The following is a 15769-nucleotide window of genomic DNA, read 5'->3' on the forward strand; positions in this document are numbered from 1 at the left end:
ACCAACTTCCTAGGGAAGTGGTGCTGGCTCCTACCCTGGGGGTCTTTAAGAAGAGGCTTGATGCTTACCTGGCTGGACTCATTTGAGTCGTTTTTTCTCCCGCCAGGCGGAGGGTCAGACTTGAAGATCTACAAAGTCCCTTCCGACCCGACTTCTATGATTCTATGATTTCACTCTGTTCAGCACTGGTGAGGCCTCAGCTGGAGTACCATGTCCAGTGTCAGGCACCATCCTTCCAAAAAGATGTGGACAATTTAGAAGAGTCCAGTGGAGAGCAATCAGAATGATTAGAGGCCTAGACAATGTCTTATGAGGGTGGAAATAATCTTTTCTCTCTGGCCATAGAGGACAGGACTAGAAACAAGGGACCTAATGGGCAGCAGAGGCAATTTATGAAGATTAGGAGGAATTTTCTGACTATAAGGGTGATCAAGCATCAGAACAGGCTTCCTAGAGGAGTTATGAGATCTCCATTCCTGGAAAATGTTCAAGAGTAGGTCAGACAGACCATTGGCTGGGATGGTTTAGTCAGGGATGAGCCTGTATGGAGCAGGGAGCTGGACTTGATGACCTGGTGAGGTCCCTTCCTATGTTCCTCTGGAAGCAGGGGACAAGAAATAATGGTCTTAAATTACAAGCAGAGAAGTGTAGGTTGAATATTAAAGATAGCTTTGTAAATCTGAAGGTAGCTCAGCACTGGAATTTTTTAGCTAGTGAAGGTGTAAAACCCCTAACCTGGTCTCCTACTACTACTGTAGGCTGCTTGACTCCTTCTGTATTGTAGTGACAGAAGTTGTAATTTAGAGACGCTTCCTAATGGGAGACTGAGGAAGCTGGGCATTCAGATATGGTCCCTGAGTTAGGGAATCCAATTCTGGGCTCCACAATTCAGGGAGGATGTGGAGAGGCTTGAGCGAGTCCAGAGGAGAGCCACGCACATGATCAGAGGGCCAGAAAACAGGCCTTATGAAGACAGGCTGAGAGCCATGGGACTCTTCAGCCTAGAGAAGCATCAGCTCAGGGGTGACCTGGTGGTCGCTTATAAGTACATCAGGGTGTGCATCAGGATCTGAACGTCTGTTCACCAGAGTGCCCCAAGGGATGACAAGTACCAACGGTCACAAGCTCCTTCAAGACTATTTCAGGCTGGACATAAGGACAGAGGGCTGGACTCGATGATCTCCCGAGGTCCCTTCCAGTCCTAATGGCTATGAAATCTATGAATGCCTGGTTAGTTAGTGAGTGAGAAAGAAACAAAGGGTCTGAAGAGGTTGCCTAATGTTCCACAATTAAAGTTTGTTGTTTAGTATCTCTCATTCAGATAGGCCCATGCTTACTGAACTTGATGATCGCTACGTGGCGTCAGGAGTAGCAAATGAAAAACAACGACAGAATTTGAGTTCCAAACTGAAACAGAAGTTGGCCATGGAGAGCAAGTGCAGCAACAGAGCCACATGGAAAGATGAAGGCCTCTGTAGGTGATCTTCTTGCAGAGTTACAGTCTGACTAAAAGGACATTTAGTCTTGGAAGTTTCCCAACCTCCACCTCCCACTCTGATGTCTGGAAATATAGCAAAGAATTGGACAGTGTTCAGACAAAGGGCTGAGTGGTTCCCAGCAGCCACATGGGCAGAAGAGCAAAACAACAAAGTCAAATGCTCAATCTTTTTGCATATTGTTGGGGAGGAAGCTCGGGCTGTTAGTGTTTATGACACCTTCATCTCCAAAGAAGGCCAAAATACATAGTTAAGTGTAATACTGTCCAAATTTTAGGAGTACTGCATGCCGAAAAAGAATGAGGTCCTTGAACAATGCAGACAAAGAAGAGAAGAAAGTATAGATTGGTATATTACTGAACTAAAGAGACGGAGTAACAGCTGTGCTTTCAGGCCTTTGACAGAATCTCTAATTAGAGACAGGATTATTTGTGGCACTGCAGACCCTGCATTACAAAAAAAACCTATTGCAAGAGGGAGACCTGTCCCTAGAAAAGACTGTTCAAATGTGCAGGGCAGCAGAAAGCGCGAGGCCCAAGGCTGCAGACCTGAGTGCACCAAAAGGGGCCGTTCAAGAATTAGGCATGAAATAACATGCCCAGAAAAATCCAGGATGGCATTTTCTGCTGGTAAGAAGCCACCCTGCAGGGTGAAATTTTCCATCAGCATGGAAACTGCTAAAAAAGAGCATGAACAGCCAGGTAGGCAGCAAACACAAAAGGCAACTTGGCCCCAAACGTTGCACTGCATTTGCAAAGCCCTGTTTTAACTTTAACCAGAGAAACCATTTTGCCAGATGATGCAGATCCCACACACAGAAACATCCGGTGCATACACTCAAGCAGGAATTGGACAAGGAGCTTTTTATAGATGTGGTTGAATCAAGCAAAAACACTGAGAGGGACTGGATTTGACCAGTGAAAGTGCAAGGAACAATGGTTTCATTTAACATGGATCTTGGAGCTTGGGTTAATATTTTACCAGTGCAGGATTATAGAAAATTAAAACTGAGACCAAAAGCAAGTCCAACAAACATCAAAATAAATGGCCATTCAGGAACACATATACCAGTGAGAGGGTGATGCATTGCTGTAGAAAGAGACAGACTCCTATTCATTGTGGTACCTAGGGACGTGACAACAATTTGGGTCTGGCAGCTTGGAGAAACTGAATCTAGTTAAGTCTGTGATTGCAGTGCAAGAAGACACAAAATGAATGCCTCCTGGTGATCTTCTTGGCAGTCAGAGCCTTAATCTAAGCAGTCTTCTTAGGAAGAAACCATGTGTTCCAGAAAGCAAGAAGCAACTGTGTCCTGGCAGGAAGAAATGTACCTATGGACACAAATGTAAATACTATCATGGAGAAAGAGGAAATCAGCCTCAGCTGTCTGTGCTAATGAACTTGGTGCTATGTGCAGAAGCACAGCTGCCACAAGCATAAGTCAATTGGATCTCAGCATAAGGACTTAAGTCTATCAAGTTTTGGAAGAAGTGCTTCCCACCGAAACTGGAAAACAAGTCACATACTACACCAGTCCAAAAGTGAAGCTTCCTGAATGACTCACAGCAACTTGCTAAAGGAGCTGCAGGACAGGGTGAACAGGAAAGCGAATGGAGAAGGCTCACTTCAGAGTGATATGCTAGTAACCTCCCCTCTGTCGACGGGTGTGCTCATTGGTTTTTGCATTAACTAATTTTTGCAGTTATTGCTAAGAGATAAGGTATAGTGACAAAAGTTATAATTTACAGATGATCCTTAATGGGAAACTTAGGAAGCTGGGAACTGGGAGACAGTCCCTGAGTTAGGGAGCAGCTAACAGGGGTCTCCAGAGGTTGCCTACTGCTCCACAACTAAACTTTGTTGTTTAGTTCTTCTAATTCATGTATGCTGATCACTGCACCTATCTCTGCTTCCAACTGTGCTCATCATCTGGTAGCTGCCCTAATTTGTAAAATGGAAGGTAAAATGGAGCAAAAATAGAAGGTAAGATTTTATAAAACTGATGATTGCTCCTATTCCAAATGCATGATTTGCAGGGTATAAGAATGACTGAGTGTTCACTAAGTCAAAGGGCTGAATGAGAAGCTTGGTTTTCAGGCTGATACAAAACAGACTTGGCCTTCCTATGTAAACATCTCCTCTGTACAGCCTGTCTACAGGAAAAAAAACCAAAAAACCCTTTGCAATCTCTCCAGTCAAGAGAACAGGCTCTCTAATCAGTGAGTAGCATACTGCACTCAAGAGGGGATGTAGTAGCTTCCTCTGTGTGCCTGGAAGCTCTGGAAAGCACTCTTAGTGCCACCCAGTGCTTCCTCTGGGACAGTCATCTGGAGCTTCCACATTGCTGTCAATGTTTTAAAGATACTATTGTCCCTATAGTAAGAAGCCTTACTTCAAAGTAAAAATCATTAAGATGCCTTTTCTCCCAGATGCAATATCCTACAATATAGTGATCTAAGAAAGCCTAACAAGTATAAATACACGGTCCACATCAGGGACTGGGAAAACATCTGTTCACCAGGACTCTCCAGGGGAAGGCTAGGGCTAATGGTCATAAATTGTAGAAGACCGCTTTAGATTAGACATAAGGAAAAACTTCTTTACAACTCAAGTGTCCACAGTCTGGAAGAGACTCCCCCCAAAGGTGGTACAATCACCTGCTCTGGATATCTCCTACAGACCTCCAGATCGGGAACAAGAGCTGAACCATGAATTCACTAGGGAACAAGCCAAGGCTGCACACTCTTGGTGCATGGTTGTCATGGGAGACTTCAACTACCTGGACATCTCATGGGAAGAGCACTCAGCCAAATACGATCAGTCAGAAAGCTTCCTCACATGCGATGTCATCCTCCAGCTGTACTCAGCCTTGGTGACGCCACAGCTGGAGTACTGCATCCAATTCTGGGCTCCACAATTCAGGAAGGATGTGGAGAAGCTGGAGTGAGTCCAGAGGAGAGCCACGCTCATGATCAGAGGACAAGAGAACAGGCCATATGAAGAAAGGCTGAGAGCCATGGGACTCTTCAGCCTGGAGAAGCACAGGCTCAGGGGTGACTTGATGGCAGGCTATAAATATATCAGGGGTGTGCACCAGGATCTGGGGGAACACCTGTTCACCAGCGCGCCCCACGGGAAGACAAGGTCCAACAGCCACAAACTCCTGCAAGGCCGTTTTAGGCTGGACATAAGGAAAAACTTCTTTAGTCCGAGTCCCCAAGGTCTGGAATAGGCTCCCTCCAGAGGTGGTGCAAGCATCTAATCTGGACACTTCCAAGAAACATTTGGATGCTTATCTTGCTGGTATCCTTTGATCCTAGATGACTTCCTGCCCCTTGAGCAGGGGACTGGTCCTGATGATCTTCCAGCCCTAACGACTATGAAATCTATGAAAAAAATGACTGGATGCGCACCTTGCTGCTGTCACCTGACCCCAGCAGTATTTCCTGCCCAAGAGCAGGGGGGCTGGACCCGATGATTTCGAGAGGTCCCTTCCAGCCCCCAACATCTATGAATCTACGAATTTAAGTGTAAATCAAATGAATGTTGACTGTAGTACATTATGAGAACTTTGGAGATGCACAGAATGGCATTAATGATGCCGGCCATATCAAACTTAATAAAATGGAAACATGCATATGTGCCACAAGGGAGCGTGGAATTTTCCCAAATTCTTTTGCTTAGATTTTCAGCCAGTGAAGCACAAGTGCGTTGTTATCCAAACAGTCTTGACAGCAGAATTACTCATCTCCCGGAGATGTTTACTTTCTGGTGATGAAGTCAATTCCGAAAGACTTAAACGAATGAATCACAGTGTCCAGGTTTCATCCAATTAAAGATTTTACCCTAGTACTCCTGTCATCTACAAGAAGCACAGCCAAAGGTACAAATCAGATGCTAGTTATCCATTTGCTGAAGGTGGCCATATAGTTTTGCAATGAAAAAAGATACCAAGACAATTTTTTTTCTGCAGGTCAGGGTCATGCAAAGAAGTTAAGGATGTTCACTGTCTGCTTTGTCGTTCCCAGATTAAAGTATCAATGGAATACAACCAACTAGACATATAAATGTATGCTTCCAGTATAGATGAGCTGTGACAAAAACCTACGCAGCACCAATGACTGGGATTGAGAGATTAAGTCCCCTTATTTTCACAAAAGCTGTTGTCAATCTGAAAAGCAGTAATCAGATGTTTTTCACCCATTCAGTAGCCTTATTAGGAACAACTTTCAGAGAAGCTGAGTGTATTCATCTCCTCCTAGACAAGAGCCATGTGAACTCCCCCTGCCATATGCACAGCACCTCTCCCCCACCAACACGTGCGCCCACCTGCAGTGGTGGCAGCCCAGCTGCTTTCTTTGCCACATGGGCAGGAGCAATGGATGGTGGGGGGAGGGAAAGGAGTGGTATCCAGGCAGGAGCCATGGGCTGCCTGTCAACCCTTCAGGGGCTGCATGTGGACTGCGGGCCACCAGTTGGCCAGCTCTGATCTAAGGTCATAATAGACTGGGCAAAATGATTCAGCCACATTTCCTACCTAGCTGTTAATGTCTGATCCGTAACTGTTCTATGCTCGGGTAATAAACCACCATATGTAATTTCTTCAACAAACAGAAACACAACAGCCACCATCACTCAGCTGCATTGTTTTAATAATACAAGGCTAGTGACACTAAACAGGACCTCTGCCAATAATACTGGTTTCTGCTGACTGTGACAGTATGCAATGCAGCTTACTGGTTCAGGTCCTTGGGGTAAATATACTGGCTCTTATGGAGTTGCACTAGGGCTAAGCTGGTACCTTATTCTTGCTCCTTGGAATAGCAAGACTTAGAAATGCAGCACAAAGGCTATGATGGGTTCCAGGAGGAGACCTTCTTTTGGTTCAAACAAGAGTACTGCAAACAAGCCAGCAGTAAGTTGGAAGAGTACAGGAGGACTATGAAGAGTGTTCCCTGCCAGTCCCTGGCAAGAAGATGGTGTTATGTCACCTTTCAAATATTGTGCAGCTGAAATTCTTGGGGTTTCTGGTCTTGTACAATCCAGCCAGAGCCCTCTTACAGAGCTCCCCTTACTTTAGCACTAGTGTTTTCCAGCATTAAGGCAGAAGATGCACCACTTCACTGTTACAGAAGCGTAGGAATTGCCATTCCTGATCAGAACAACGTGATCTGTTCTCTAACTGGCCTCTTCTAGATCTTTTAGAGGAAGGTGTAAGATACCAGCACCATGGTCAGAACTGTTTTGACCATGTCTTCACCATGGAGGAGGTTTCTTTCTATCCCCCATGAGTTTATCACGTGCCTTATGTCCTGAAGCAGGAGGATTTAATCCCCAATAGAAGCAAATCATTTTCCCTTAATGTAACAAAATGGCAGTGGTCCCCTGAAAAACACCCAAGAATCATCGAATCATAGAAAATGAGAGTTGGAAGGGACCTCAAGAGGTCTACTCCACCCCCCCTGCTCAAAGCAGGATGCGCCCCAAGTATATTTTCCTCCCTCCCCATAGAAATCCATTATTCTTTTCAAAGTCCTTGCCTTTTTTTTTAAGTTAACCAGCCACAGTACTTGGATTTAGTTATTAGGATACTAATGAATAAGCCACCTTTGCTTTTATTCAGTTACATTGCCAGGAAACCAGTAGTCTCACTGATACATAGACTTCTGTTACTACTCAAAGCACTCCTTTCTACCCTCCAGGACGTGGTATAAATCAGTAATTATCTTGCAGCAACGGAGTATTGTGATATACACATAGGTTACCGCCCTGCGCAAGATACATAAAGATGCATCATCTGAGATGCATAAGAGCAGCCTGAAGCCCTGTTTAAGATGTGTTATGGATACTGTAATAAGGAACTTCATTATATGTGTTTGCCTGAAAGTGCAATACAAAGTGCAATACAAATCAGTTAAAAGGTCCTTGAAAAATATTTTCTTAGGTCCTTACTGTCTCTCAACACAAAGAGTTTTGCTACAACTACCATGCTACTGTAGGCGACATTTCCTTTTGTAGCTACAGTTCATATTGAGCATCAATATGGTTTTTAAGTCTCCTATCTAGTACAGAAGCAAAAAAACCCCAACTATGCATGACATCAGCTTTCTGCTCCTGGCTAATTATATAAGTTAACTAATGATATACAATTTCCAAAGAATACAACTTCAAAATAGGTAGACTATAATCCTTTATTAGAAAATTGTGCAGTACAAATGACAGGCAGTGCCTCTAGCATACATGCATTTGGATTTTCCTGTCCAGTTGGTATCACAAATGACAAAATAGGGTCAGCTGTTTTCTGCTCTCTTTTGCTAACGTTAGCTGTATCTTACTGTATTGCGGGTTACAGCTCTCAGTATACTTTTCCAAAGCGGCGACAATTTGGGAGTAGAATGGCCCACAATAAAGCAATGAGCATATGACACTCTGTTAAGTAAATTATGAAGAAGGAACCTTCCCAAATCACAGATCAACACAGATAATCACACAGATAAACACTGAAAGGACTGAGATTTATGCCTGGATGCACATGAGGTCATGTCATTAGTCACCATTTACAAATTGCTTACTTGTGTATTCAAATTGCTAGTCACCCTTGGACAACTTCATATGCAAAGTAGCCACACAACTGCATGCACATTTTTGTGCATGAAAAAAGTTTGCATGTGTAGTTACAGAAAGCAGACCTGATACAGACAGCTCGGCGCCTACACCAGTGAGTGGTTCTCAACCTTATTCGATTCAAAGCCCCTGCAGGAAAAGGCCAGCTCATACCCTTTTTGACAATGAAAAAATAATAGAGCATTTCTGTTGTAAAGAACTCAGAAAGACCAGAACAGGTCAGAATGTTTTTGACACATTGGATTCCTATTTGCAACCTCTGGGTTTATCTTGTGAATCACGTGTAGGTGTTTGCACGCCTAACAGAGCCAATATTGTGCATCGCCCCAACTGAGAATCACTGATCTTCACCTTCACATTTGAACTGTCATATATTTCTGGTCTGTCTATTTTTTATTCCTTAACATTGTCAGATCCTAAGGTGGGTGAGCCGAATTCAGACTTACCTATCAGCATCCAACTTTTCATCATAGGTAGGGGCTCTTCAGCACAATTATGCTGGAGTAAGTGCTCTGTTTATTTGAAGCTACAAGAAGCGCTATTCTCCTGCAAGTTAATCTGCAAAATAGCACTGAAGTCAAATATGCTTTTCATTTCCTAATTATCTATTAAAGGGATTTTCACATTCTTGTCTGCAGCATCTAGTACTGGTCACTGTCCAAAACAGAGTACTGAACTGGCTAGATCTGGTAGCCATTTTCCTGTTCCTACCATCATTAGAAGCTAGATTACCTAGCCAGAGATGTTGCATAATGCAGCACATGCTCTGACAGTAGGAAAAAGCTAGCAACAAACTGTATGGGATAAAGGAAAGTGAGAGGAAAAAAACCCCAGAATATTGCCATGTTTCAAGAATGAAGCCCTCCAGCATTGCTTGGTGCACCTGGATTCTGAAGCTAGCATTCATATTGCCGGTCAAGCCAGCTCTGCAAAATGAACTTCACTCAGGGAATAACATTTTCACACATGTTTTCTTGATCTTGGAAAACTGTCATCCCTTCAAATGACCGGTGACAAGGCTGTTAAGACCCTTTGTGTTTTGATAACCCGATAACAAAGAGGAATTTCAAAACTTTCTCACAAGTTTGTCATGTGTTTGTTTGTTCCAGAAAGCGTGCCTCCGGGAGAATGCACAATGCCAGCAAACAAGAGAGATTTTGCCACCAAATGCACACATATATCCTTGCATTTAAAAAAAAAAGGACTGCTTAAAGAAGCACTTACCCTGCTACACAGACATTATCAAAATATGTTATTTTGCAAAGTAATCCCTTAGAAGACAATGTTTCTGCTGCCTTTAGATAACCTAAGTCCCTACAGTATATCTCTTGTGGCAGAAAAGAAACAGAACCCTTTTGTAATACTTCAACTGGTCCAGTTAACGAATGGTGCTGAAAGGGCCATCTACCTCTGACGCAAAAGAGGGCTTCCTGTGCTGCCTATAGTCAATGTAGACGGTCTCCCCAAGTCACTGGATGGACAGCACGTCTCCCTCAACTCACTGCCAGTTGCAAACCAGACAGAGACACTTTACAGGTCAAAAGACAGAGATGAGTCTGCAGTATGCACTTCCACTCATGCCCAAAGTTCACGAAGGTTCGCATCCGAGATTCTGGTTTCACCCATTATAAGAAGACTTCAACTGCAAAGCAGAGCTTGGACTAGCTTTACAGTCCAAGCCCAGGTAGCTTCACGGTCCTGGGATCTGAATAGCTTTTTCTCAGCATAATCCTCAGATTTACAAACCTGGATACAGCAATTTAAAATAAATGCGACCTAAGACGACGATAAAAGGGTCAGCAACAGTAGCAGTAGACAGAAAACACAGAGAACAAACTGACTTGCTGTGCATCATGCCAACTTCCTTTCAGCTCTGATCATGCATACAGTAATTCATGTCCTATCCAATATTACCTTTTGATAATCCTCTTTAGATCTCAGAGCAGCTTCCATCTGTTCCTGAGAGAAGGTGTAGATGGCCGAGCGATACTGTGTGCCAAAGTCATTACCCTGCCGCATTCCTGGGGAGAGAAAAAACACATTGGGCTATTAGGATCATACTTCATATCTGGTTTGATTGTAGTGTGAATAGTCAATAGCTCTGATTTTTTGAGCAGGCTCTGTACATCTGGAATGGCCAGCTCTGTACAAGCCAACAGTCTCACATGTATATACACAGTTGATTATTTTTAGCAAGTTCATACCTCCTTTGAGTTAAGTAGACATGGAATGATTCCTCTCTGATCTCTCCATTTAAATGACACACAAATTAAATGTGAACGTTTTATATTTGGGTAAATTGCATGGCAGTCAAATACAGAAATAAAGCCTTAATAGATCTCCAACTTGATATTTTGTGTGTGTGCGTGCCCTACGGTTCACTTCATAGTAATCAAGATAGCCCTAAAATACTTTTTTTTCACCACGCAAACATTTAAAAATTTCTTGCTGTTAGGCAGTGTCCAAATGTTTCCCTGTAATGCAGGATTAAATCTGAAGGAAGTTTCCCAGTGCACTGAAAAGTGCTGGCAACCCCTCCTTATTTATCAAATGATGAGGTTTCTAGTTAAAAAAAAAAAGTGTCTACTGCTGAGTTATGGCTGCAGCTGGTTCCTTACCCCACCTGGATGCAATAGAAGTGGGAGTAACTCTTGGAAACAAGGGATGTAGGAAGTGGGTGGAGCGCTCCTTGCAAGGAACCCAAAGAGAAAGCATGGCTGAATTTGTTTCACAGAGAGTTTCTTTTGGGAATGAACAATCCAGGATAGGTGGAGCTCGTACAACTAGCTTAGACCTTCTTTCAGATCAGGTAGGAAAAGGGCATCTCATATGCATGGATTTGTAGATGTTAGGGGTGGAAGGGACCTCTTGAGATCATCAGGTCCAGCTTTCCCCGTGCTTGGGCAGGAAAAACTGCCGGGGTCAGATGACCCCAGCAACGTAAGTGTCCAGACATCTCCTGTGAGAGTGTATTTGCAATACACATACATTGATCATGATGGTATACAGGATAAAGTACCCATTGATGCGGCTCAGTGGTAGAATCCTTGCTTCCATGTGGTTTCGATTGCCAGACACGCATATAACTGCAGCCACCAAGGCACCGGATGTCCAGACTCGGACTGGCATTTGGATTCTGTTTCAATGGTCTAAAGAGGGAAAAAAAGTCTGGCAGCCTCCAGTCCTCTAGATTCCTGCCTAGGCATACGCATTGACGGTCCTGGTGACCTCTCATGCACACATCATGATCCAGAAGAATCAGTGATTGCGTACTACTACAGAATAATGTCTCATGGCCAATCCTGGGTGTAGATAGATATTCAGCCCTTCCCTGGATTCAGCCTACAGAAGATTTGATACTCTAAACACTGAACTATAAGCTATGGGGTGAGAGCAATGAAGGATTTTAGTTTTGGTGATAGTAACGGTCTCTTCTACCCTTGACATCTCTTAACTCAACTTGTTCTATTACACTGCATGCTGGCTTAGGCAAGGGCCGCTCCTGAACAGGAAATATTACTATTGCTAGCCAGAAGCTTTGCAATATGACCAGTTACCTGTTGAGATCTGGGCTAAAATGATCTTTTTTATTTAAATTACAAGTAAAAAAGAAAATAGATTTTTACCGAAAGTCTCCAGAGGTGGCAAATTAATGAATTATCTAACTCTGCTACTTGCACCACATGATGCTAAGGTATGGATATCGACTTTGTGCAGCTAAACATACATCTATCAAGTGTTGTTGCTGCTGTTGTCATTATTTTTAATATATTTTAGATGTGCAACCTCTGTTGTCAGAGTGCAGTGCTGATATTTTTTAAGCCCTCAGGCAACTATTACTTGTTGAAATTCGCTAATCCAATGAGTAACAAACGAGGCAAGAAATTCAATTTACTAAACAACTGCTGTAGGAGGACTGATCTTAATAATCCTGGCTTGGCTTAAAAATGTTTATTTGTGTGGGTGGGTGGGTCGGTGGTTGTGTGCCTGCGTGGGCATGCACATCTGCATGGGTGCATGTGTGGATGTCTGTGTAGGTGTAGATGTCTGTGTGTCTGTGCGGGTACATGTGTACATGTGTCTGTGTGCCTGTGTGGGTGCATGCATGCAGGTCTGTGTGCACATGTGGTTGATTATGCGTGTCTGTGTGGGTGCATGCATGTACATACACATAAATATATATATATTTATTAAACCAACACAGGCTTTAGGTAGAACACATGCATGTGTATAGCCACATGTACACACACACGTGCAGACACACACGCACACTAAAATAAAATCTAATATCAGCTTTAAAAAAGAAAAATTCCACAATGGCATCTGTGCTTAACTCCACTTCCTTTCTGGAAGGCCAGTTGAAATACTTTGTCTTTTATGGTATTGTACATTTTTCATTTAATATAGTATGATATCATATATTGTAAGGCTTAGGATAGGAGTTAAAAATACGGACAATTAATAGAAATGTGAACTCCGTTGGAAGAAGCCCTGTACTAGGTAACTCAAAAGCAATTCTTATTTTAGTCTTTTAATACTATTGCCATTGAGTCTAGCAATGTGATATTTCTCACATCTTACAGCCCAAAAAGGTTTTTTTGTTATGACAATGGGCCAGAATCTGACTCTAATTTCACTAAAGACTATCCAGCTATTATAAATCTGCAGTGGTAGGAACAAAGTCAGACAGGCCCAAGGTCTGTACATGGCAGAAACCCACTTTTCAGTGAAAGGTATCTAAATGTAGGAAGAAAGAAATGCCGTTTCTACCACCCATAATGGGGTAGATAAGAGACAGGATGAGAGAGAGAGGACAAGACCTAAGGTATTCTAAGGAGCAACTACAACACAGATAAAAACATGGCACAAAATCTTCTGGGGAAATTAAAATATATCACCCCACATTCCTCAAGCATATATAGCCAGTTCCTGGAGCACATGAAGCTCTCTTGGCACCAACACAGAAATCATACAGAAGACGGGCTGGAAGGGACCTCAAGAGATCATCTAGTCCAACCTGATGAAGTAGGAAAGGTCTTGTGTCCCATACAGGATCAAACCTGTAACCTTGGCATCCACCCCTTCAAGAAAGATATAAAATCATGCTCATTCCCAGCACTAAATAACTTGTCTCTCTGGCTCCTTCAGTAAGAAGCCCCTTGACACCCTGATGGAGAGGGTGGAGGGACTCTGAGAACAGCCCCTTCGAGGCCCCTTTGTCTGAGACTTTTGCAAACAAAAGCAGACCTGGGCCGGCCATAGGCAACCCAAGCTTCCTGTCTGCCTTAACGAACAGGATCACTTGGAAGTTCTGTCTCAGGTGTTAATCAAGAAGTGGCTAATCTGCCACAGACTTAAAAACACCTGCCTTGCCTGCAGGGTCTCAATGAGCACCATCTACCCCATTTGGCGAGAGCTGGAAGTCATAAAACTCTGCTGTGCTACATAACATGTAGCTGGAATCAGTGTGCAGACCTCCCCAACCCAATTTCTGTCAACTAAGCTGTAAGGAAATCAGTTAATTTCTAAAATGTAGCTGCATATCAGGGGGAAGCCTTGGTCCAAAACAAATCATGCCAGATTGGAGCTTATTGAATTTGTTGGTAAAACAGAATAATGCAACAAGGGGAAAAGAAGGAAGAAAAAACCTGTCACTGTGTACTGTATTGTTCTGATTATACGGAATCCCACATCTGCAGGTTCAATGTTAGGAAAAACAGTTTTTTGCCCAAATATAAATGGATAGCCATAGCTGTAGTCCTGGGACCACTATTGCCCTCACTAAATTACAGAGTAGACTCAAACAGGCTAAGGATAGAAGTCATACATAAACCAGTATAAGTGATCAGAAACTGGGTTAAATCTGTAACAGAATAGAAGTCCAATGCACATAAACCAGTTTCAAAATGGCTGAAACTGGTTTAAGATAAACCTGGTTGAATGTAGTATCAGACTTAACTGATTTGGGTCAAATTGGTTTATGAAATTTCTGTCCCAGACCACAATGAAGGAAAAGAAACACAGGGTTAAATGCATGAAAAATAAAATTTAAAGAAAATGCTCAAGGCCTACAATTGCATGTCAGCAGATAGCCAGACAAACATTTTTTTGTTGACCAGGAAACTGTTTAAAGATTTAAAAAAGACAGGGCCGTATTTAAAGGGCCAGACTTGAACTGCAGTTCCAGACTGAAATTTCATCTGACCTGAAGAATGAAAGCTCTGGATCCAAGCAGTCCTGGTCCTGGTATTAAGGGTTCAAAATCCAAATCTTACCAATTTGAGGGATGTGGGGAAGGAGAAGTGGGTGGTTGTATTTACACTATTGCTTTGTGCATGCATCGGCACTCCTGAAGTGTATCCGACGCTGCATGGTTTCCTGCCTCCACCTCATAGGCTGTGCGCTGACTCTATGGCTCCAGTGGTGACCCATCATATGGACTGCTCCAGAGCTGGGGACCCAATGCTTTCCAGTCCCTGCAGAGGAACCAGAGGTCTGGACACCTTAACCTGACACTGAAATTTTAGGACTTCTGAGATCCTGGCTTCATGATGAAGAATTAATTCATCACAGACCAAGAAGATCCTGGGAAAATGTCAAGTGAGGGTGATCTGGGTCACCCAGTGTAGTCGTTCACCATGCAAAATAAGCCCACTGCTGCCATACCTGAGCAGATGACCAGGTATGGCACCTTTAGTAACCACACTGGATGGCTCCTAAGAGTGCCGTGGAGTATCATCTTCTCTGTATAATAGTACCATACTGTTCAGATTACAGGTTGACCCCGTACAAAATATCTGGGTGCATTTGGAGTGGAAAAAAGGTCTACTTATAATTGAAACAAGACAGTATTTATGAGCTCCCACTCAAGCTTCAGTGCCTGGCTTTAAAGAAAGACTTGGGAATCCACCATCCTGCTATGGTTCCCCGGACACAAACCACCTGCTGCAAATGCCTCTCCAGCCTGGCGACAGCAACCACTCTGCCTCTGCCTAGCTGCCTAGCTGCCAGGTCATTCCACCAAAATCAGCAGCAGGAAACCAAGTGGGCACCTGTGGACCCCATTCCTTAGAAAACTAGAACAAGACAGAGCTGACTATCAGCCCGCACTAAGAGAAACAACTGAAGGTGACTCATTCAGGGTACCTTGCAGCACACAAAAGTATCGCCGGGAAACTCAGGACATATATAACAGGATTCCATGGATTATCGACCATGATCCTTGACTCATCTGGCTATGAATCCTGACACTTCACAGGACACTTTTGGTTACTGGTTCCCTAGTAGGATTTGTTATCAACAGGTATGTTGGCAATGCACAGGAGGTGCACGTGCACCCTCTGAGATTGGCTGTGCACCCCTGGAAGCTCTAGTCACAAAACTGGAAGTGCCAGCAGAAGTGCACTTTGGGTTTTTCTGCTGGTGGTTCTGCACTCGATGATTGGCTGCTGGGGGACATACCCCCCTCTGCGATCAGCCGTGCAGGACCCCCTGCTTCCCTCCGTGTAGGTGATCTTGTGCTCGGGAGGCACCAGTCACCCACGAATAGATTTCATAGATTTCATAGACATTAGGGCTGGAAGGGACCTCGGGAGATCATCGAGTCCAGCCCCCCGCCCAAGGGCAGGAAGTCAGCTGGGGTCATAGGA

The 15769-nt window shown here is 43.6% G+C and overlaps 1 protein-coding gene across 1 annotated transcript in view; it reads right to left on the reverse strand.

Moving 5' to 3' along the window:
- MSRA (methionine sulfoxide reductase A) overlaps positions 1-15769 on the reverse strand; it is a 442159-nt gene that overhangs the window by 123186 nt on the left and 303204 nt on the right. Inside the window, exon 5 of the mRNA XM_019537196.1 lies at positions 10035-10141. Within this exon, the coding sequence (XP_019392741.1) occupies positions 10035-10141 (107 nt within the window). The remainder of the gene's footprint in view (positions 1-10034; positions 10142-15769) is intronic.

Source organism: Crocodylus porosus, unplaced genomic scaffold (assembly GCF_001723895.1).
Source record: "Crocodylus porosus isolate Cpor-Errol unplaced genomic scaffold, CroPor_comp1, whole genome shotgun sequence".
NCBI classification, from domain to species: domain Eukaryota; kingdom Metazoa; phylum Chordata; order Crocodylia; family Crocodylidae; genus Crocodylus; species Crocodylus porosus.